Here is a 26268-nt window from a genome sequence, read left to right on the forward strand (position 1 = left end):
TATTTTATCCATGCCTGGTTACTAGATACTTATGCAACAAAGGTGACGAAGATAATGAGTTTAATTAAAGATATTTCTTTAAATTATTTAACTACTGGCAGGGCGCCCGACGTTGTCCGGTTGTAAAATACGCTTAAATATTATATTTTGATTAATGCAGATTTTGTATTTATTATACTAGCGAGAGGTACCCGGCGTTGCCAGGGTGTTTGTTAAAAAAACCCGAAATGTGAAAAAAAACAGGTGCCCGTGAAAAAAAAAGCCTTGACGACGCGCAGTTGGAAAATAGTTAAGTGTGAAAAAACAGGTGCGCGTTTTTGATTGACGTGACGGCGATAGGTATTCAGCAGTTAGCATTTTGTGCGGGACAGTTTTTAATGAGGTCAATAAATCGGTTTGTTTGTTTGTTTTTAAAAACCCGCTCCCTGTTTATTAGGGGGGGGCGTCTCGTCTCAAAATGAAAGCTACCGTCTGATATGACGAAGTCGACATTGACCAAACGTTACTTAGCTCTCTAGAGACCACTGGCTTTCGGCCAGTGATTAGTCGAGTTTCGCTTTTTTTTTATACCGAAAACCGAATGTAACGCGTGCCGATGCGGGAAATGTGGAATAATTAACCTTTGAAAGGCATTAAAATTTAATAGACAGGCGAGCTCCGTGGGTAACTGTGAGATATTACAATTTATAGATGATATAAAAAGTTTTAAGAAGTTGTGAAGCGAGCGAACGCTTCTCTGAAAGAAGCCTTTTGTGGACATCGAGGAAAAGCGTACATACATACATACATACATACATTTTCGCTTACATATATATAGATTATACTAGACACAATTTATAGTAATTATTTTAACAATTTAAAAATAAAATGACTCTTGCGCCAGCACTAAGAATCGAAAGCAAAACGTTTAGCTTACGATATATTTTTGCCTCTGCCGTTAACGACTGAGCTATGAAGACATGTTTGTTGTAAAGCTAAAAATTAAAACATAAACCAATAGCTACTGCGTTCTGCATGTATATCTGTAATGCCAACGTTCGGACTCCATCTGGTAAATTTCATTTTTTTTTTAATTTTCCAATTTTGTACCGATTTTCCCGGACTAAAATCCAAATATAAAGTTTCGCATAGGTTCAGATAACTTATATATGAAGTTTCATGTCTGTAGACCAAAAGCTCTGATGAGTTTGGTAGGGAAAACTGTTTAAACAAAACATATATACACATACATAAATATATATGGAAAGAGTTTAGTATTTAGTATAAACTTTTTACGCAACTATTGCGCAAGTAATATTTGAAGAATGTAGAATCTCTGCATGAATATAATTGCAAGGAAAAGTTACCTAAAGATGATCATCCCATAAGAAAACCAAAAAAAAACAAATAGGGAATTAATTAAAATGAATGTTTTAAAGAATATGTATCTTAGCTAAATATGTTGCTAGTGAATACAATTCCACGATTCATATATAATAAAAATGTATTTTCTTTTTAAATAAAAAGAAAATAAGGGTCTTTAACATGAATATCAATACACAAAAAATATAGGAGTATTGATTAATATCTATTTCCCTGTTTCAGAGTGGCAACTGGCAATTGTCAGAAGGTAAAAGTTGGTGTATGGACGTATCTGTCTAGTCGAATCTCGTATTTTATCATTTCTTTATTCGGCTGAAAACTTTCAACTGAATCATACTGGGGCACTTATGCAGAAAAAAACATGGTATTTTGATAGGGTTTCCAAGTTACAATGAGGTTTTTACTTCTTTTGTTCATTAAATTGTTAGATGAAAGTACAGAGTAGTTAAACAAACACCCCCTTCTTATTTAAAAAAAATAAGTCTGTAAATAATAACGTAATTTCAACATGTTACCTTCTGTGCATAATTACCCTAACTTCACATCTTGTTCTACGCAACTAAACTAACTTGTCAACTATCCACTCCGGTGTCAGAGAAGCACAATTCAAAGTTTTCCTTCGTATGCTCTGGATAGCTGACATGAATGTGAGTGAGCCTATAAAATACATACATTATAATTAGTTATGTTTTCTAATTCACTGCCCGATGTAATCCGTCTGTAAGATATATATATATATATATATATAGTCAATTAAAGCCCTGTAAGTTAACTTGGGTTCAATTAAACTCCTGAGAATCCGACGGCTGAGAGAGATTAAGCCAAATCAAATTTATTGGCAGAACATAAAGTGCAACAAGACATGTAAAAAGAAGTTAGAAGATCTATACATCTCTCTCACTCTCTCTCTCTTTCTCTCTCTCTCTCTTTCTCTCTCTCTCTTTCTCTCTCTCTCTCTCTTTCTCTCTCTCTTTCTCTCTCTCTCTCTTTCTCTCTCTCTCTCTTTCTCTCTCTCTCTTTCTCTCTCTCTCTTTCTCTTTCTCTTTCTCTCTCTCTCTCTCTCTCTCTCTCTCTCTCTCTCTCTCTCTCTCTATATATATATATATATATATATATATATATATATATATATATACGCTTTGTAATGTTTTTTTCCAAACCGATTTTAATCCTTGATACGTTAGACATTGTTACTACTTTTGCTTAACTGTTTCACGAAGCAGACATACGGACAGAAAATACTGCCTTATTTCTAAGAAGGTGAAAGAACAATGATAAAAAGTCGTGCTAGAACATTTGAAGTCTACGACTTGTCGTTGGGCGAAATATTTCTGCAAAGTTATGACGTAAAATGGGGGGGGGTCACCTCAAATACACAAACGGAATGTTCAAGAAAGATTATCGCTACAGTACTTTGTCTCTTCTCTCTTGGCTGATCGGGAATCATCTCCCAGCACCCAGAAATGAACATCGTTTTATAGGTTCCATCTTCACGCACACACGAGATTATGCGAGAACGGACGAAATAAAAATGCTGGCCGCCATGTTAGTTCTTCCTTTTCTTCGCCTGAACTCACTCGCTGAGCACCCACGGTAAGACTTCTCTTTCTTGCTTCTAACCAAAAGTTATATTTCAATTCTGGTTCATGAGAGTTCATGCGAGAGATGCGTCCTGAAGTCAGGTATAATTATTGACAAATCAGCAGTCATGACGCACCTTACGATACCTTGAACTGTTTGATCGTTTGTATACTGACAACAGCTTCTGGCAGCCTTTTCGTCGGCGCAGTGATCCGAATCTAAAAAAAATTTTCCTGCCGACAGCAAAACCGAACTCGTCTCAGGCATAGCTTTTCCGAGTTTTCACGGAGTTCTATTGAGGAAAAGGGTGTGAAAATTGAATCATGAGTCACATTTTAATTGCCGCGCATAATATTAATGTTGAAGATGAGGAACTTGCAATGCATTTACCTATGCTCAAACGAATAGAAGTTGACGGCCTCTAATCGTCGTTCATAGGAACTGTGAAATCCGCAGATCATTCGCGTCGTGAATTTCTGAACCCGCTTAGTTTCGCTATGTAACAGACACGAAACACACGATCCTTAAATAGGTCTCAGAACTCTTCCCTTTCCATTAATCACACACCCATTTGTATACTTAGTCTTTCACGCCAACTGCCTTACTAATTTCAGAATATCTCTCTATAACTTAACTCGCGATCTTATTACATCAATCTCAGATATTTATCCGCCATACCAACTTCACTATATAAAACATATCAATAAGATAATATATAAATATATAGAAAACCGAGAATGTATTATAAACGCCATTTTAAAAAAAATTGATCTCTTTTTCATTTCAGCAATGGTATCCCAGGTTCTGCAGTTTGTGTGTACACACTCGACACATTCCATAAGTCTTTTACGGGAGCCTTCAAATACCAAAAGGATTCAATATCTGCATGGACACGCATGGATAATCACAAATCTGATGCGCAGGTCAGTCTTCTATATGTTATTGGTACTATTCGTATTATTCGGATTCTTCGGACTACAGTTCTCAGCTTGAGTGTCATTTTCACAACGTTTCGGTCGATGTAACCTCCGACCTTCTTTAGGTGTATCTTTCAAATTTGGGAATTTTTCTGTTTAACTCTGGATTTGGATAGAATTTTGAACGGAACCCTTTATCTACTCCACAGAATTAGCATACTGTCGTTTCGTTAGCTATGACTGAATAGAAGTCCTAAGCTATTCGTTATTGTATTTTTCGGCCGCCCAAACTTGGAATTGAACCTTCAGCCTTCAAGAGAATATTACTTTTACAATTGATTTTTCCAAGTACTCTAACCACTTAGCTACGGGTCATTGCGAATTATTTAGGACCAGTATCCAGTCATGATATTTAGTCAGCGGTCCCGAGGATAGGAACTTTGTAAAAAATATCTGAGCAACTAGGTCAGCATTCCCCTGTAAGGACGCCCCAAGAGAATTAGTAATAAACTAACCATTTTTCACAAATAGAAGGCAAGTTCTAGGATGGTGGACTACTTAGAACAGAATCGACATCAACATGGACCACGTCATTACAGGCATGTTCTAATCTCTGTTGATTTTGAGGGATCATCCGGCTTTATCACAAAATAGAGGTTACCAGTTTATATCTGCTCTCTCGATACTTTTATGGTCGTTGATCGACTGACCTTTAAAAAATTAAATATTTAATAAATAAAAATTATATATATATATATATATATATGCAACTTCTAAATTGTAACATAAAATATAAAGTAACATGCTCATATTATCAAGCTTGTTGTCTGTTTATTTGTTTATGTACATAGATATACATTTATATAAATATATGCTTACACTTAACTTTATTTATGAAGAAGAGGTAATTAGATAGTTACTATTTGACCAAACTACCAAATAACCAAACATTATAGTACCAGAAAGTGTACTTTTCTCGATGCTAAATTCCCTGCCAGATAAGCACGCAAAGCAGGTGAATTTTAAAACAAATGCACGCAAATCAGATCTGACGTTCGATTTGGCTGATTTTAATATGCATAGGTTTTGTACGGACGGATAAAAGATATAAGAGAAATTATAATATGCTTAAGGATAATGAGGTAAGATAGACGTGCATGCGTTGCTATTAACGAAAACTCGACGTTCGTCATTGAAAATACTATTTGAAAAATTAGAGAGCTGTTTAATATATTGGTATTTAAAAATGCTAACGCGCATAATTTACGTGCTTTTATCTTATTTTCATGAGATTATATTTGATTTTGCAAATATTAGATTCATTATTATAGACGATGTTACACACACACACACACACATATATATATATATATAATTGCATACTGTAATTTTTGTTGATTTATGAGATTTCGAGCGTTAGGGTCTATATCATGTGCTAATAAAGAGGCTATATCAATAAACGTAAATTTCGTCTCTGAAGCGATCGTACACAAATATTTTTACATGTTAAATGACTAGAACGGATATAAATCAACATGACAAAAAACATGTATATCTCGAAACTAAAATATATAAAGTCATAAATGTAATTGGTGAAGATAAAACAATCTTTAAGCAAACAAACTTATCAAGATAGTAAAAGCTCTACACGCGTTAGTGGAGCAAGTAATATGATATAAAAGATGATAATTCAGAGTAAAATAAAAGTTTATTATCTCATATTTACGGGAAAGTAAAAAAAAAAAGAAATATTTAGACCATGGCATTTCTGAGTTAAATGCTTTCCTCTTCAGGACAGGATAAATGCTAGAATATACATTTGCAAAAAAAAAAAAAAAAAAAAAAAAAAAAAAGAATCTGGCTCAAGAGATTTACTTAAAACTGGAAAAGGATGATTATATAGCAGTGAAAAGATGGTAAAAGAGTACTTAGAAAAACGGGGAAAGTAGAGGGGAGGGTTAGTTAACATGATTAGAAGTGATGTCGAGTGAAACATGATAATTAGTTGAAAAGATGTTTTCTTACATCTCTCGCTCATCACTTATAATGTGTGTAGTCAGTGGGATTGTGACAACGGAAAATTCTTTTCATTGTTTTGACTCTTGAGTATATACCTGTTTATATTTTATATGATCTGGTTCTCGGTTGATTGACTGTATCTTACTGTGTCGGATATATACTTGAATCAAAACAATGAAAAGAATATTCTGTTGTCACAGCCCTAGTAATCAGTCTGCGCAAATACGTCGGTATATATCAGTTTGTAATTAGTCAATCTGCATGCAAACCAAAATCGAGACAAATATGGGTCCTTTCAGCTTCTTTGAGTGGATATCTTCTGAATGAATACGAATTATATTTGTTTTCTTTTTTAATTCTTTTAGTGCCCAAGCCCAGGAAGCAGCAGCAAACGTTCATACAGCAACGATATTTCACAGGTTCTTCTCGATGCACAGAAATATCAGATGATGAACAATGCTGTCCAGCCCATCACTTTACAGCCAGCATTTTATGTCGGAGGACAAAGGTCAGCAACTGAAACTTTCTCTCACTTTAAAGTTTCTTTTTAGTCAGTTTTCTCTTCTTATATATGCTCTGTTACTGTAACAATTGTTAAAAGGATTAGTCTATTTTCAAAATGGACTGTATACGCGATATTATATATCTTTATATAACTAACATATATATATATATATATATATATATATATATATATAGTAGAAGTGGTTATTAATAAAAACCTGAAGAAAGTGATCAATACTGTTGTAGAGCAAATATGCGTTTTATTTTTTATTACCGTTTTTTTTTTCTGTTACATTATTGTTTCAGCTACGCGACCGATTTTTGGCCGTTATGTAGCCTCCTCAGACTTTGTAAAGTCTGAGGAGGCTAAATAACGGCCAAAAAACGGTCGCGTAGCTGAAACAATAATGTAACTAAACAGAAAAAAAACGGCAATAAAAATAAAAACGTGTGTGTGTGTATGAGGGGCATTTAACTATGTAAAGTAACATGTCACAAATTATTGTTCAAAATCAAGGAATACAAGATAGAACAGAGTATTTTCCTATTCCATAGAGTTTCAAAAATTGTTTTCTTCTTTAAAGGAAAATAACAAGCGAAATAAAAGTATAAACTTGATATAAAATTGCTAGCATAGAAATGGAAAATGTTCAAGTTGATAAGAGAAAAACTGTACTGCTCCTGATGAGAATGTAATTTTTGAACATTTAATTACACATTTCCACACACATTAATGATTAACTTAATTAACTTTCAAGTATTCCACACTGTCTCAAGTTAATAAAACGGTTGTTCAAAATGTAAGCTGACTGTTTGAACTGGACGTATCCACAACAATAGGATGGAGTTTTTTCTTATCAAATTTTGAACCAATTTCCTCGATAGGCTTTTATTATTTAACTAAACACAAAACAAAATAATGAAGTCAACTTTAAGAGAACATTTTAGTTGAGATTCTTTCCATATATGTATCGTTCTTTTCGTCTTTTGTTTCCTTAGATGGACGCACATTGTGGTTGACACTGTCTATGCACTCAAGGGGCAGTTTTCAGTTATGTTCGTGGGAACGACTGAGGGGATTATAAAAAAGATGGTGCAAATCCCATCACGAAACTTAAGTTGTACTCTTGAGGAAATCAGGGTGACTCCCGAAGGAAGGAAGATCCCTGTGATGGCAATGGTCAAATCAAAGGAAGAGGTGAGAAATGTCATCCGATTTTTTTTCCAGTGATTAAAAAGATACTTTTATGAAATATTCGCCCAGGTTCCCGACGTTGTCCGGGTGTTTGGAAATGTGTGTTGAGCAAAAAAAAAAGTAGTAGGCAGGCTGGCTCGAACCGTACCGGGAAGGAGGAAAAGAAAGTGAAGAAAAAGTGACGTCCTTGCATTGTACCCATCGCCAAAGCGGAAGTGTGGTGAACGTTTAAATTAAGGCTAGTCAATCGACAAGAGCGGATAACTTTCGAAAATATCAGCGAATTAAAGTGACCCTCGTTGTAGAAAAATGCCCAGTTGAGGGTGAAGAAATTAATGTTTTTAGTCAATTTTTCGATATTTGTCGTCCGAAGGGTTAAGCTTTAAGACGATACTGACCCCGTGAAAATCCTTCGCTTCTCTCAAAAGTTTTAGGCAGACATACACACATACATGTATATATTCATTTAAACAAATTATAGATTATCTCTATATGTGACTTATAAGCCAAATATGAATGTCACGTGTTCTAGACGAACTTATGTGTACTGTGGTTTTGAAAAATTCTTTCTACGTGTGTGTATGTGCAAGTAAAGAAAATATCGAGAAAAAACTTAACCACACAGAAACACACCTATGTTCAACAAGTCACTTGCATAGAATGGCTGTATTTGTGTGTCGTCATTATCATGAATTAGGGCAGTGCAAATGTTTTTGCCGGGGTAAAGTTTCTTGTGTTTAAAAAAAATCTTTATCCATAACAATAACAGCCTTTAATCTCTTTAACTTGATTCCATCTGTTAAAAAAAAACTTATAAATACCTTGGTTTAAGATTCTTTCTAACACGTATTCAATCTCCTCTCGTGATGTTATCCTAATGCTTAGTAAATGGTTTTGTAATCATAAAAATCTTTATTTCTATCTATACTATTATATAAAAAAAAAAAAATTGTGTGTGACTTTGTTCCTTATCGATTCTGTACCGGTTGAACTGATTTTTATCAGATTTCAGACTAATGCACTTTATGTATATAGCAGTGTTCTTAGATAGGTATTGTATCGGAATGCAATCGATAAGAATCGATAACACACTTATGTAATGTACATTCTGTTGCACTTTTAAAAAAATCATTGAACATTTTTTTTATCTATATCATTAATGGCTAGGTGAACGATAATGTTTTTAAAGTGCACCAAAATGTACATTACATAAAATAAATCCAAGGTAATTTTTTGATTAAATTTAAATTAAATTTTTATACCTTACTTTGTAAAATTTATAAAAGTGCACTTTGAAGATAAATAAATTTCAAATTGAATCTTGTACCTTTACTTTTAAAGCCTATAGTAAAAACATTTTGTTTAACAATTTTTATGCCTTGGATGAAATGCTTTCTAACTTTTATCTTATCTTTTTAAGATTATATTTTAAAACTCTCCTTCTCTATATTTCAGTTTGTATTTCTCCTCACAACACAACTCATTTTTGCAACCCCCTCTTTGTATTATTACAGGTCTGAATATTCTCTGTGTCAGTTTGTATTTCTTCTCACACCACAACTTATTTTTTGCAACCTACTCTTTGTAATACAGGTCTGAATAATGAGAAAATCTGATTTTTGTTAACAAAAACTTTAAAATAACTTTTTTAGATTAATTTTTTTTAAACTTCTTTCAGAATAAAAAATCTTTTAAATTTTATAAGGAACATATTTAATATAGGTTTCATTAACAAATAGTCAGTACATAACGAGAAAAATAGAGGTGAAAATTTCAAAAGGAGTGTATAACTGTTTACGGTCAATAGTAGTCCTCGCCAGCGAAAGTCTTTGTTATTGTTATTCTATTATTATTTAAAACATTTTGTGTCCTGCTCGTTCGCGCGAGGACTTATATATGTTTATTTCTTTTTTCTAATATAGAGAGCTATGTATGTTGGCGTATCACCAAATGTATTCAAAATTCCATTTGAAAGATGCCACCGGCTAAAAACCAAAAGGTAAGCGTTCAATCTCATGTATTTCTTACTAAAACACGTTATTGTATCCAATGCTCCTCATATTGATATGAAATTATTGTAGCAGAATGGGGCAGTTGCAAGATACAACAAATACAATTAAGCCACAGTTCACCTATACATGGAGTATTGTTCTCGCACACGGGCTGGTGCGTCTACAACTAGTTTCTCACTCTTGGACAGTCCCAAAAAGTCTTCAATCTATTAGGTTAGGTACTTTCGGCCAAAATTAGTCCCATCGTTACAATGTCGCATCGCTGTGTCTGTGTTACAACTATTTTAATGGCGGATGCTCATTATTTTTAAAGTTGGAGGATGAGTTTCCTTCCTGCGTTGATTCTTTGTGACTTGGTAGAAAGTACCAGTGAAGAATGTGTTCTTGACAATCAGCCCGACAGGTGCGGGGATCAGGAATTGGCGCAGTACCTGCTGAAATGAGGAATGCCGCCTAGGTATATCCTAGGAAGTTAACCCTCCCAAACCTTGCCACCCGATTTCCAGGTGGGACAAGTGTATCGCTTGTTGCCTGAGGCGGTTCTTTCTGAGAATACCGATGGCGATTCCCATGCATCTAATGCTAGTCCAGATTTTCCTTATTTATGAGCTCTAGCTGCATATATCAACTTTCCGATCTTGTGTTACATCTTGCTGAAGTGGGTAGTAAGTCTATCTACTCTCAACTAATTCGACAAGCAGCAAACTCTCCCATCTTCACTGTTGATGTCCATAGATGCCTAAAAGCTCTCAGTCTAATAGTTGGAGTGCTAGATTTCGAAATTCCATTCCCGCTCCCTGTTTTCCTGATTGTACTAATCTGAAAATGTTTAAATGTAATGTGAACAGACATCCTACTGCATAACTCACCATAGTCAATAGCCCTTTACGTTCTAACTGACAACATACTTAATCTGGGTTAAAAAAAAGACTTAATTTTTTTAAAGAACATATTAATATTGTCATGCAAGTCGCAGATTAGTGCGGTTTTAATGATATTGAAACTGTAAAATAACAATTATCATGTACGTGCAAAATTAAGAGAACCAAAGGGAAATATTTCCTTTACAGCGTAAGACAAAAGTGACGTCGTAAACCTCTAGCTTTATCTAAAGCTTGAATCCATAAAAGAAATATAAACATAAATACGTAATAAATAGGGCTGTGACAACAGCATATTTTTTTTTATTCTTTTGACTTAAGTATATATCCGACACAGTAAAACACACTCAGTCAACCGAGAACCACATCCGTCTATATAAAACATAAGATATTAACGGATATATACTCAAGAGTCAAAACAATGAAAAGAATATGCTGTTGTCACAGCCCTAGTAATAAATATATAACAGTTTATTTTCCCATTACTGAGTTCCGGAAATGATTACATCTTAAGCAAGGGACGGCTCTTCAACTAAATGCGATTATATAAATAATATGGTTTCGTTCATTTTGTGTATATAACAATTCGTTATACGCTCATAATATTGCTTTGTGATGCAATTTTAGTAATGCTAAAGTTTACGTTGAATTTGATTTTTTTTTTTTAATATTTGATATAAACTAGCATGGGTACCCGGCGTTGCCTGGGTTGACATGAAGTTCAGTTTGGAACACACTTGCTATACTAATCATTTTCATCATGGACAACGTTGATACCCCCACAACAATTCCAAAAATAAAAGAACGGATAAAAACATGTAATCGCCCCCCAAAAAATAAGTATGTGATACCCTCTCCACCAGATATTTCGGCAGAAGGGATACAAAGAGAAGAAACTATTCTCCGGATAATGAGCACTGGAGAGACCCCCCCCCAAAAGAAAAAAATTAAAAATAAATTATTACAACTTTTGTTTCAATAAAAATAGCAGCGAATGTCCGTGCGATCGCAAAAAAAAAAAAAAAAAATGAGCCAAATAGGCAGAACCCCTAAAACCAATGAAGATCTACCAACAATTAATTCCCAAAACAAATTAAATTTTTCATCATTGTAATGCCCCCCACCCCACCCCAATGTAACTTGTCATATTTTGAGGTTCGTTTTGTTTATGAAATTGTTAGGTGAAAGTACAGCGTGGTCTCATAAAAATTAATTAAATTTATCATTTTATGATTTAAATGTAATTCACGCCACCCACCAAAAGAAACAAAAAAAAAACAAATTTTATTTGGCATGTTTGTCCCCCCCCCCTTCGATCGAAAAACTTGAAAAAATGCTAGAGGTGACATGTCTCGTAGAACAGTTGGTGGCCAAAATGTGGGTGCGCATTTTACGTTAAATTAATATGCAAAAGTGATCCCCCACTCTAAAATGTTAATTTTTTTTTCTTTTCAAAATTTCTTTTATATTATTTATGAAGGCTATTTAAACGTATTAGGCCAAAAAAGTAGATATTTATTTTTTTAGGTGGGTCACATCGTAAAAGATTTACCGATTTCTGTATAACCGTTTGTAAAATAATATAAGCAAACACATGAAATCTTTTCTTCAGTTTTTCGTAAGTGTTTTTTTTTTAATATTTAAAAAAACAGGAAAAGCCAAACATTTTTCTATCTACTCGGAATTATTTGTTCAAGCTAGAAATTTATTGAGATTACCAAATTATTTTATTAGGTGGTAGATTTTATTATTTTGTTTATGTTCCGAAGGAGCAAAAAACTCTAAAACAAAGATTTTAAAAAAATCAATGTTGGAATAATAATTCCAAATAAATTTAATTATGTTATCAATATAATTATTGTTTAAAATTTATTAAATAATGATTTTTAATAGAACACTTATAACAATTCTCTCGCTAGAAACATTAACTAAGGTACTGCTAGTTTATAAAATCGATTCTTCTTAATATAAGAAATGAAAAGATCTCTTTATTGTATCTAGTTTGCAAGAGTCATACTATATATAGAAATAAATGAGAGTAAAATAAGGGACGTTTTGTATATATTTAAATTTTGAACAAGCAAACAAACAGTCAGGAATACTAATTTATATATATATATATATATATATATAGATAGATAGATATCCATATTATTATTTGAATGTAATATTGATTCTTTTATCTTGATGACTTAATACTTTTTTTGTTTGCGAAAGTTTTAAATTTGAGCATCCATACAATAAATACAATTCCTCATCGATGCATATTTATGCCTTAAATAAACCATTTTCGTATTTTCTTCTTCTCTATAGCATGTGCATACAAGCAAGAGATCCCTATTGCGCCTGGAACACAATCAACAAAACTTGCGCCAGTCCACCGAGAAACGAACTGGGGGCCCATTATTGGCTTCAAGATATAACTTCGTGCCCAACACTGGAAACACCAGGTAAACCATCTCAACCAACAAATATAACTATTATTTGAATTTTTCCGAATACTGTTTTATCTTGGATGTTATTCTAAACATTTTCGTCGGTGTGTCATCTGATGCTCCTATTTACTTGTTTCAACCAAGAGGGCAGAGTTAGACACAGGGTCGGTTTTTAATGTGGGGAAAATCCAGCTCCTCAAAAAGGAGCACTCTGGATAGGAACAAAAATTAAAATTGTCTCAGTTATGAACGATTTGTCCACCACTGACGGAGGACACAAAATGTGAAGTGTAGCATCAGAACAGAACACTGTGATTGTGTCCGGGAGGCCAAAGAATACGTCTCTTGTCTAATTCGTCATTCTTTGTAAAGCGCATACACCTGTCGCGCAACGGATAAAGTAATAGTCCTCGAAGGACTTAAGTTTAAATTATCAGTACAGACTAAATCAACGATATAATTAAGAAGTACTAAACCCTTAGAAACTCCGTAGCTTGTTCTCGTTTCGTCAGTCATAAACTGACGAAACTAAAACAAAGTTACGGAGTTTCTTTCAAAAGTCAATACAGATTCTCATGTCTGAGATATAAGTCCCTGTGTTCGATGAGACGCTCGTGAAGAAGGTTGGAGGCTACATAGGCCGAAAAGTTGTGAGAACATTTGCGATGAGAAGAGTAGTTCCAATACCCTTTCCCCCAAATCCAAGCTTTCAGTGTTCTTTCGTGTTTTTATTTACATATCATTGATATTCGCGTTCACAGAACAAGTGCTGATATTTAAAGAATTATTTGGTGTGCTATTTATAGGAGAGTGACACTTAATGGATTCAGCACGAAATTTTTTAGTATAAAGTTTATTTTTTAATTATGATTTAACCACGAAGTTTTTTAATTTTAAATGTAATTGTAATTTAAATCGTTTATCCACTTGGGGCTTAATGATGAGCATTCTTCTCTACTATGCTCATAAAATGATATTATTTTCCTTTCTTTATTCTGATTATCAGGAAAAACTGATGCAAAAAACGGTATGCATTATTACGGTATATATCTGATTTAAATTCCATCAAAACCAAATATACATATATATTTTTAAAGGTGATCTCCTCCTATATATTTCGTAGATAAAGAACATAGGGATTAAGTAGCTTCCATTGTGTTTTCCCCACAAAAACTGTATGCATGTTTAAATTCCATCAAAGTATGATATACTTAGATTTTTAAGGGCTTATCTCTCCTTAATGGTCACTTAGAGTTTTGGCAACACTCCAATTTTGTTCTGCGGTAAAATATACCTGTATGTACTTATGTACACTTGTCTTTAATGCAGATTCGCTAATCTTTATTTATCTAGAGCAGAGTTTTCCCGAAGTGGGCTCCGTGAGTTAGACGGAGGGGTTCCAGAAGCCCTTTCTTAAAGAAGAACACATGTTCTATATGGAAAAATTAAATGACTGCAGGCATTTAATTATTGATCTGTTTTACTAGAAATAAATATAAATAATTGCAGATGTTGGTTGGTTGGTTGGTTGTTTTTGTTTTACGGCATTTCAACCCTTTTCGGGTTATTTAATGCCGAATCCAAAGATTTTGAAGAAAAAGATTTTAATAGAATATATTTATTGTTTTCAAGTCGGTTTCTATTTAACCCATAGTTGGAACCCTAACAGGTACTACCACTCCGGGTCAGAGTGGACCTGGGAGCAATGGTAATTAAAGGGTGGCTCCACACTTCCCAAAGCCCACAAGCTGGGGCCTCACCACTGGATATAGTTTAAGGTCATATCCAGGACCCCCATTGAGGGACTTTTACCCTCTGCAGGGGGGGGGGCAGTCGGTGTATTCTAATGCCCCACCGACAGGGCCAATTGCAGATGTAAATAGTTTCAGGATGGTTCATGAAAATGGAGAAAAAAATTAACAAAAAATGCAACAATTTTTTATTAATCTAAAACAAAACCGGTTGGAAACATTATTATTATTATTATTTTATTATTATTATTATTATTATTTTATTATTATTATTATTTTTTTTTTTTTTTATTATTATTATTCTTTATTATTATTATTATTATTATTTATTAAAATTTAAAAAAAAATTTGAAATAAATGCTCTTCATATACTTTTTATAAATTATCTTGTTAGTGTTCCGAGAAAACCTTTGCCCTACTCAGAGGCTTCATGGTGTCCTGACGATTGGTAAAATCTAATCTAGAGAACGTACACGTCAAAAGTAATGCAAATAATTAACGGCTCTGTCTAGCAATATTCGATGCAAGTATTCACTAAAATTGTTCATTGTAATCCGAGTTGGCTGATTATATTTGCTTTTTACAGTGGATGGTAAATGGTCTGGCTGGTCGGAATGGACGCAATGCAAGCTAATGGGTACTGACCGTCTTGGTGATGACTGCTGGTGTCGAACCCGATCGTGTAACAATCCTAAACCTCGGCTTGGAGGCAAAGACTGTACCGGTGACACCGTTGAAGTGACAAATTGTACAAGTGAGTATTCTTTGCCTTTAATGCTTTTTAATGCAGCTTGATGCACTTGTAAGGAGTATTCGGATGTCCTGTTGTAATATTAATAAATGATATCATTTTGACTATCGTCATGTTTACGATGAAGTCACCCCGCAAAGTCTCTAATTCTTGACAAAGGAAACAAAATACAAAAACAACAAAAAAAGAAAACGGAAGTGGTACCATTAAAACGAGTGAGCTTTTGTGCTCCAGAATTTATTTTTCTACTCATCACCATTCTCAAAGCACTTTTGCCAGGGGTTCAATGAGGCATCTCTGGTTCTGACGCACAGCCATGACAGTAGTAGCTTTCTTAGAGTCTCAAACCGTCAATATCTGCAACAGAAAGTGGAATTTTTAAATCAGGAATGCGTAAGTTCAGTCATTATAACAATGCAATTTGCAATTCTCTCTGATCCATTCCGGCGCAATAAAAATAGGAGGCATTATATTTTAACATCCTTCGCACCTACTGAAACCCAAGTTACTGTAATCTTTACAGAAACAGTAATAAAAAGAATGAAGTATGTATCTTATTCTTCTTGTACGAGCTTGTTTGTGCTCTTACAGATCTAGGGCATGGATTAATACGGGGTTAATAAGCGTTATTTTTAAACTACATTTTCACTAGTCTTTCACCCTTAAATTGTAAATGACATTTAAATTATGTTAAAAAAAATACTAAGTTTAAAAAAGATGTTCATCGTTAAAAGCACAGATTAAATAGCGACTTTTATTTTAGATGCATTTAAACCTCTGTATAAGAAACAATCTCCGATGTGGGAATCTATTTCTCTCTCACTGCAAGAACTGTGACACTAGGGTCGGAAAGTGAGATTGAAAAAAAAAAGTGTTTCAGAGAAGAAGCCCTCTCACCCTGCAAAAGATTCCTGTGCAGCCCGTCGGTATTCTCGGCAGGGCGCTTCAGGTGATTAGCAAGAAACGAAGTCCTTCGCAGAAAAGGCCATGTCTAGGAGGGTGGACCACCTTAAACTGCGCAGAACCAGCAGTATAGCAATCAAAAGGGAACCTGTTATTACAGGAATGGTATAATCTCTGTTGATTTTGGGGCACATTCGCTGAAACGCCTTAGAGGTTGTTTCATCTATGTTTTAAAAAGCATTTTATTTTATATATTTCTGTAAAAACTTGTTAGTCTGTCAACGTTAAGTTTGCAATGACATGTCTTCACTAAACCGACAGGGTTAGTTCTTGTTTGCGTGTGAGGACTTTTTTATTTAGTGCAATTAACTGTCACGAGAGAAAACTTCATTCTTTATCTTTGCTAAATATCTATTGCATTTCCGCTATTTTATAAAACACTTTACAATCACCCAAATCCATTTAATTATTTATTCAGGTTTGTTATCTCTCGAGATGAATGTACCGATTTTAGGGGCACTTGACATTAATGTTGAGGGCGGCAGACCTTTTTTTTACTTTTATTTATTTATTGTGTTTTCGTTGGTAGTAAGTAAATGCCTACAGTAATATGCCGTAGACATTACCCAAATGAAAAATATTTTGTAGAGATGACCCAAATGAAAATTAAAAAAAAATAATAAACAACATTCTAAAGCTGTGGTCGGCAAAAGATTTACTTCTGCGCGCTGGTCCTGGATATGACCTTAAACTATATCCAATGGTGAGGTTCCAGATTGCGGACTTTCGGGAGTGTGGTGGCAACCCTTTAATTGCCATTAATCCCAGGTCCACTCTGACTCAGAGTGGCAGTACCTGTTACAGTCTCAACTATGGATTAAATAGAAACCGACTTGAAAATGAAAACAAAAAAAAACATATTCTATTAAAAAAATTGTTCTTCAAAATCACTGAATTCGACATCAAATAACCTGAAAAGGGTTGATATGCCGTAAAACAAAAACAACCAACTACTTCTGCGTTCCAGTTCGAATATTAACGAATCCGGGTAGGTGGGAGCAGGCATAACAAGCTTAAAAGGCGTCCATTAAATTTGCGCGTATAGTAACGAAACGGCGATTTCAAAGTTAATACTCTGAGACTTGATGTTTTATTTTTGTTTTTTTGTTTTTTAGCAAAAAATATTTTACACCTATTTTTTAAAATGCATCTGTTAAGATCAGTCCTTATGGTATGTACTGTCCCAACCATGTAAATAATCTTATCAAGGATTATCAAAATAAAGATTGTAGGCTCCCTTCACCTTGCTAGAAGACTACTCACACTTGACAACATTCTTTATTTTTATAAAGTCACTATTTCCCAATGCATGGAGTATTGTTTCTATATCTGCAGTGGTTCGTCACTCTTAGACAGGGTCTAAAAAGTGTCAAACCTAATAGATCCCATCTTTCAACCTAGCTCCCAACCTTGAACCATCACAGCAATGTTGAATCTCTGTGCTTTTTTTACGAGTATTTTAAAGGAAAGTGCTTTCAGTGTTCTTTCATTTTTTTATTTACATATCATTGATATTCGCGATCACAGAACAAGTGCTGATATTGAAAGAATTATTTTGGTATGCTATTTATAGGAGAGTGACACTTAATGGATTCAGCACGAAATTTTTTAGTATAAAGTTTATTTTTTAATTATGATTTAACCACGAAGTTTTTTAATTTTAAATGTAATTGTAATTTAAATCGTTTATCCACTTGGGGATTAATGATGAGCACTCTTCTCTACTATGCTCATAAAATGATATTATTTTCCTTTCTTTATTCTGATTATCGGGAAAAACTGATGCAAAAAACGGTATGCATTATTACGGTATATATCTGATTTAAATTCCATCAAAACCAAATATACATATCTATTTTTAAAGGTGATCTCCTCCTATATATTTCGTAGATAAAGAACATAGGGATTAAGTAGCTTCCATTGTGTTCTCCCACAAAAATCATATGCATGTTTAAATTCCATCAAAGTATGATATACTTATATTTTTAAGAGGTTGTCCCTCCTTAATGGTCAGTTAGAGTTTTGGCAACACTCCAATTTTTTTTTCTGCGGTAAAATGTACCTGTATATACTTATGTACACTTTTCTTTAATGCAGATTCGCTTTTTTTTACGAGTATTTTAATGGAAAGTGCTCTGATGAACGCGTACCATTTGTATTCCCTCGAGGTAAATATATCCGACTAACCCGACTAGCAGCAAAATCCCACGTCTTCACTCTATCGTTCCCTAGATGCCGGAAAACCTTCCATTCTAATGCTCGTATACAAATGCATACGAAATGACGTCACCGGTAAAGAAAAGATTATAAAAACGAGGACGAGCACAGAAGACCATGTTAGAGACGTTGATGAAGTTTGAGAACACCTAAGAAAAATGTGTGATGTAACAGCAGTAACGAGAAGTCACGCGTGGCGGAATTATGACTAAATAAATGTTGTTACACAACAAAAACAGTCTAGTTATTATTGTCTCATGTTTTTTTGTGACGTAATCTTTTGCAACGTGTGGTTAGCGTTATACTAATATTTTCTTCCTTCGAACTCATAGACTGTAGAATTCCCTTCTTGTTTTCTTATCTGATAGTACTAAATGCAGAAATTTAAATGTAACTTAATAATACATCTCGTTGTTAAACTCCTTATTAGTGATGAGACGATTCCAGTATTATTCCCGATTCCGATACAATTACCGATTCCGATGTCGATTCTGTGTAAATCTCTAGATATTTTACTTTAAAAGTGCTCTTTTGTCCCGATTACCGTAAAAACACATCTTAAATGTGCATATATTTTCTCAAACGTAAAAATTCACTTGTGAGGGGATGATCTATAGATTTTAGTCTTACTGGAAGTTTAAATCAATAAATATTTATTTTAATATTACTATCAGCGATGGAAGATGTTTCTTAAACTAAAATCAAATCAAAAGTGATAATTTATGGAATCGGTTTTGGCATCGGAAAATGGGCTGATTGTTTTTTTTCGATTCTGACACCGATTCCGATACCGTAAAACGCTCTGATTTTTCCGATTCCCGATTACGATTAATCGTCTCAACACTACTCCTAATATCGTGTCATATTAGATACCAAGTAGTAGCCCCTTACGTCCAAGTTAAAATATAATCTGTTAAGGATGAAGAAGAATACAAAAAATAAAGGTTGTCTAATGGTCCTTATCTTGAATTTATAACGAGTTAACTATCCGCCTATGGAAAATTGTAATTTCTTCATGCACATGTTATTCAATTGATGCATTTATTAGAATATATTTGTGCTGTTGCGTATTATATGAAAATATCTCGGTTTTGCATGTCGTATCCTACACCATTAGAGGTTGTAAACTTATTGCAATTTTGCGACAGATTAATATGGTTAATAGAGAAAACCGAGCAAAATTGTATTTCAAACCTAAGAATGACAAGTCCACAAAATAGTGGGGCAGATTGCTGAAAGACTTTCATTTGGTGACGGTGTAGTTAAGTCAGGAAGGAATACTTGGAAAGTGTATATAATGTTGCAAAATTCATAGAAAGATTTAACTTATATTAGATATAATCTAATTTTAATAACGGCCAGACAAACAACTTTTTTTATATATAAGAATTGGATACAGAAAAAACATTTTATATATTTTGTAGCAAGTACGTGACGATATACGGCTTCTGTAGAAATAAGACGATTGAAAGATAAGAAAGTTTAGAGCAGGGTCAGCCGCCTTTGCGCTTTTACCGGCCAGATCACGTAGTAATGAGATCAGAGAGCGTCAAACACGCCTTTCAAGACGAATACAACCACCACACGAGTCACTCACAATGTAAATGAATGAAAGAATAGTAGTGGAGCGGCGGTAGTACATATAATTTTAAAGAAGAATTTCAAAAGAAATGATTAATGCTTTATTTATCATTCACGTATACAAATATTGTCTTCCTCGGGTTTGTACCCTTTCTTATCAAATATATTTATTTTGGCTGACCGTGTAAGTAAGAAATATGTGGGCCTTGTAAAATGTTAGATGTACTGTGAACTTTATGTATCCATATTTATTAAGTTAGGTGCACACACACACACACACATATCATTCAAACATGGTAGTGTTTGAATATATGGTTAAGTTATAGATTTGGTCATTTAGAACTGATTGATACCCCCACAACAATTTACCGCTTACTCATTTTTCGACTAAATTTGTAACAATTATTACAGTTTTTATAAATCACCTTCTCAGCTATATTGTGAAAAAAGAAACTCGTTCAGTAAGACAAAAGTTATGAATTTTCTGGTGTCCAAAATCGTAAGAATATGTAAGGCCATGAGCGACGCTTTTTTTTAAACTGATTTCCATAGCAACATCGTCGCTTCAGCGACTACTGACGTGAAAAGAGAAATAGCTCGTAAACAAACAGCGTGAAACCATGAAAGGGGGATAATTGGAGGTATTTTATTGAAAGCAAACGAGTGCTGTACATTGTTATTACATGTGTGTTTATGGGGGCAAAAAAAAAAATACGGCTGAACGAACAAGTGAATTTATTGAAAATCTGGAAAAATCATGGATTACAATAGAAAAATGCGAGCATGAAAAGTAATATGGTTAAGCTATAACATGGAAGAGTAAAGGACTAATTGTTAGAACTGGAAAAGAAAAGGACAAGATATTCCAGTAAAAATATAATAAATTTACAACTTGTAATATTGCAGTAGTCATTTTTTTTAATTCAATCTATAACATTATGCAATCAATTATTTATGCTGCAATATTTTTAAGTTATAAATTTATTATATTTTTTACTAGAATACATTGTCCTTTTCTTTTCTAGTTTTAACAAATAGTCCTTTACTTTTCCAGGTTTAAGTTTTACCATAATATTTTTCATGCTCGCATTTTTCTATTGTAATACATATAGATGTATAGGTGGGTGTGCATTTGTGTACAGACTATTCTTCTAAACTAATAAACAGATAAATACGAATTATCGAATGCGTAATAATAAAAATACAGTGAGAAACAGAAGCATATTTTTTATTGTAAATCGTTACCATTAAAGATTTTTATTTCTAAAATGATCATTCTGAATTTTATTAACATGAGTAAATTATTATTTTTATTTATTACATTTACTATTTTAAGAGAATGCCCACGCAAAATTGCCGTCGCCCTACAAATGTTAAAATAAGTTAGATACAAATAATTAATAGATGACAATTACTTTACATCAAATGTTCAAATCCATCAACTAACAAGTTTTAATAGTTGGTGCCGTGATCGTCAGTAATACGTATGTACTTTTTATTTTAGGCAACAGTTGTCATTTTTTTTTTATTTAAACTTTAGCAGAATTTTTCTAGTGAGGACACCAAAACCATACCACCTAAAGGAAGAAAACGATTTTTTTGCTTGCTGATATGTCTCAGAACAGGTATTCGACAAGTAATATATATATATATATATATATATATATATATATATATATATATATAAAGCCTGATGAATCCTAGCGTGGATAAAACGCGGAATATTCTGTGTAGCTAAATTGCCATATATATTTTACAACTTACTACCTAGCTCTACCTACGTATTGAGCACTGTTGAAGTAAATGCTTACAGAGTACGCATAAATTTATATTGTCGTATATTAATTTATGCGATTAAATTAAGTAATCACACACACACACATATAAAAACTGACGTGGCACCTTCTCATTAGCAATACCTCCTCCTTCCTTTTCGTTTCTCCTTTTCCCCGTGTATACTCATCACTTTCATAACACTGATGAAGACTGAAGGATCTGTAGAAATTATGTACTTGTAAAAAGAAATTCTTTAATTTTTTTTTTTTAAATATTATTTTGTATTCCTGCACGTCATCAATAGAAAACGAATAAAGAAAAGTTATAAGTTTTTTTTTTATACTTTTCGTATTCTTTTTTATACATTTTCATATATTTATTTATGTGTGTGTGTGTGTGTGCCATAGACACGTCGTGTTTCGTATTTCCAAGCCTCATTGGTGCGGATACACAAAAACAAAACAACAAAAAATAACAACGCCGAGATCCGAATTTGTTAAAACAATCTTATTGCAGACTTGAACGTTACTGTTATAATATTCATAATGCTGAATTTTTTTTTTCGCGTGTGAACTGCTTAATCTTTAACCTTTGCCACGTCATATATTTACCTAATTATCTTTTCAGTGCATGGAGGCTGGACACCATGGTCTCCGTGGACTTCCTGTTCCCACACTTGCAATACGGGTATGAGGTCACGTACCCGTTCATGCGGGAACCCAGCCCCTCTACACGGAGGTCGTGATTGTGAAGGACATGCCAGACAAGAAGAATTCTGTCCGGGTAATCCCCGCTGCCCTTGTAAGTTGATATTTATCATTTACTGTAGACATACATTTAAGACGGTGAAAAAAATGAATATAGTGCTCAATATTTTTTTTTAAGAGAGATAATACGAGGAATCCTTATATATTCAGTTCAATGTGTACGGCATAATCACTTTGACACACCGGTTCTCGGCAGATCATCGAAGTTAAGCAACGTTGAGCCTGATCATTAATAAAATGAGTGATCAATTTGGGAATTCCAGCTGCTGTATGTAGAAAGACGTCGACACTTCCCTGCAAGAGTTGCAAAAACCCTAACGTTGTCATCTCCCTTGACATGGGTATGCATGCGATTGGACATTGCATGTGATTTTCATGCTCCCATGAAACTTCCTCCTTTGGAGGAAGCCGATTAAATCCGAATAGGGTTAGTGCTCACACAAATACCTACACACATACTAACACACACACACACATACGTATAAAGTTCAATACAAAGTTAAACGCGTTCTGATTCATAAATTATATCGATGCATTCATTCTACATTTTCTTTGTCTATCTGCTAATGTCTACTGTATATGCTGGAGAGAAAAAGTGTATATTTTATTCTACAATTAGATTCCATATATGCATTGATTACTATTAAAATAAATATTGTGAATACATCAGATGTAATATATCATGTTATAAGTATAGCTATATTACTTATTTTTGCCTGTCTGTTTCACTTTGTCTGTCCGTTCCATTTTTCTCGGAAACTACTGAGCCGATCTGGCTGAAATTCTGTATGGACCTCTTTTTCTAATAAGGTGGCGGGAACTAAGTATTATGTATAATATTTTGCTCGGTTAAGGATGCATAGAGCTTAATGATGATTAGTATTTAATGCAAGTATGAGCACCAGCCTATGACTTTTGTCTTTTTTAACAGTCTAAAAAATCTTATATATATATATATATATATAATGTTTCGGACAAAGGGTCGAGTGAAATCGAAAGTTCTCGTCAGGCGACTTAATAAATGGTTGCTTTCATCTGTGAAAGTAATCATTAAGTTGTCTGACGAGAACTTTTGGTTAATTTCGAACTAAGCTCAATGTATCTAATAGGTGCAGAGCATATATAGTGGAAGACTTTGTTGAAATTCAAAGACTTACATTTTTTTCTTTTTTTTTGTAACTTTTGTTTATTTCATCCTGGTTTTCTTCATTGCCGTCGTTTCGTTAATGGGATGGCAGTTTTATTATTTTATGTGTCCATAAAAATTTCCTGTCCTAACCAACTCGTCAGATATTGTTTCCATTTGATGTTACCAACAAAAGGTTGATTTTGTATATGATAAAACTGGTGTTTGGGGAAAAGAAATTCCATCCCCACGTTGCTACATGTCAGCCATCTTGGGTCATATATATATATATATATATATATATATATATATATATATATATATATATATATATAAAGAGAAAGAAAATCAAAACTGTAATCTAAATTTATTGTTCGACTGAATACTTAAAAAAAATACAAAGTGCTTATTCCGCGGAGTTTCAAAGAATTTTATTCTTGCTATTCTTCTCATCAGAGGACATAAAGAAATCAGCAAATTATATTTGTAGCAATGCTAGAATTTGCTAGTTATGGCATTAAGTGAAACCGAATTTTATTGTAGTCATAAATTGGCAATTGTTTTTGGGTATTCAGTCGAACAATACATTTTGATGTAAAGTTCAACTGACAGTGTTAATTTTCTTTCTCTTATAATAAGCTCTACTCTTTATTGCGTATTGAGCTTTTTTATTCGGTTGGAATTAAACTATATATAGATACTGCTATTTATATTAGATTATAGTTAACCATTGCGTATATTAGGTAAACACTTAATATTTTGATTTCATTACTTTATATATATATATAGGGCTTATCCCTATAGAAATAAAAATTATATATATATATATAAATGGTATGTAAGGTATTTAAGGATATAAGATATTTTTACTGCAGTATATCTGTTTGGCTTGATATCTATGTTTTAGAATTATCAACTCGTACAATTATATAAAAAGTGAAATAGGGGGGATCTTTCGTAAGCATAAAACTGAATACAGCAATTTTAAAAAGGAACCATCCCAAAAAAGTTTCTTTACTTTAAGGTTACTGACTAGAAATTTGTATAAGCAATATCGCTTAAAAGCGTCTCTAATTACCTATAACTAGCTGACTCATATATACGTGTGTATGTGTGTACAAGGTAAGAAAAATTCGATTTTATTTACTTGTTTCTTTTTTTCTGCTCATCAGACAGCCCCGTCAATGGACATTGGTCAATGTGGTCATCTTGGGCCGGCTGCTCAGAGCGTTGTTACGGAGGTGTCCAAACACGGCGTCGAAACTGTGACAATCCACCTCCAAGGCACAATGGAATTCCATGCATCGGAAACACACAAGAATGGCGACTATGCAACAACCACAATTGTGCAGGTAAAAACTACTTTCTCTTTTTCATAGGGTTTTTGCTGTTTTGTTATTAGACAGGAAACTATTATAAAAAAATATAATTAAAAAATGAGTTCATAATAACGATGCTTAGTCATGTGTTTTTGTTAATATATTAGGCGATGAAATGATGTTTGCAAAGTAGTTAACTCTCTCCCTCTTTCAAACGTTAAAAAATCTTTACTCTTAGCTTTAACACAGAAAATATCGCGACAAATAAGTGGTAATTATAAACGATTATAAGCCTAGTATAAGTGGTAATTATAAACGATTATAAGCCTAGTATAAGTGGTAATTATAAACGATTATAAGCCTAGTATAAATGGTAATTATAAACGATTATAAGCCTAGTATGTGGTAATTATAAACGATTATAAGCCTAGTATAAGTGTTAATTATAAACGATTATAAGCCTAGTATAAGTGTTAATTATAAACGATTATAAGCCTAGTATAAGTGTTAATTATAAACGATTATAAGCCTAGTATAAGTGGTAATTATAAACAATTATAAGCCTAGTATAAGTGGTAATTATAAACAATTATAAGCCTAGTATAAGTGGTAATTATAAACAATTATAAGCCTAGTATAAGTGGTAATTATAAACAATTATAAGCCTAGTATAAGTGGTAATTATAAACAATTATAAGCCTAGTATAAGTGGTAATTATAAACAATTATAAGCCTAGTACAAGTGGTAATTATAAACAATTATAAGCCTAGTACAAGTGGTAATTATAAACAATTATAAGCCTAGTACAAGTGGTAATGATAAACAATTATAAGCCTAGTACAAGTGGTAATGATAAACAATTATAAGCCTAGTATAAGTGGTAATGATAAACAATTATAAGCCTAGTATAAGTGGTAATGATAAACAATTATAAAACTTATAAAAACAAAGCATTTTAGACGGGAATTTCATGGCTTATTATTAAAATGCGGTTTCTGTGGCCATGTTTTTTTTTATTCTGCTATAATCAACAACAACTTTGAACCGCGAAACACACGTTAATGATAGCGTTTTAAGCTATAGCTAACCGGCATTGTTCGGTCGATGGAA

At 33.3% G+C, this 26268-nt stretch overlaps 1 protein-coding gene across 4 annotated transcripts in view; it reads left to right on the plus strand.

Annotated features, from left to right (window-relative positions):
- Window positions 1–26268, plus strand: part of LOC145258222 (semaphorin-5A-like) — a 457393-nt gene that overhangs the window by 423579 nt on the left and 7546 nt on the right. For all 4 annotated transcript variants that reach the window (XM_080116169.1, XM_080116168.1, XM_080116172.1 and 1 more), the window contains 8 exons: window positions 3731–3866; window positions 6245–6387; window positions 7383–7581; window positions 9501–9577; window positions 12785–12921; window positions 15244–15411; window positions 22573–22746; window positions 25011–25190. In XM_080116169.1, coding sequence (XP_079972295.1) covers window positions 3731–3866; window positions 6245–6387; window positions 7383–7581; window positions 9501–9577; window positions 12785–12921; window positions 15244–15411; window positions 22573–22746; window positions 25011–25190 — 1214 coding nt within the window. The remainder of the gene's footprint in view (window positions 1–3730; window positions 3867–6244; window positions 6388–7382; window positions 7582–9500; window positions 9578–12784; window positions 12922–15243; window positions 15412–22572; window positions 22747–25010; window positions 25191–26268) is intronic.

The sequence above is a fragment of the Euprymna scolopes genome, chromosome 33 (genome assembly GCF_053919585.1).
Source record: "Euprymna scolopes isolate OS-2025 chromosome 33, ASM5391958v1, whole genome shotgun sequence".
In the NCBI taxonomy this organism is placed as follows: Eukaryota; Metazoa; Mollusca; class Cephalopoda; order Sepiida; family Sepiolidae; genus Euprymna; species Euprymna scolopes.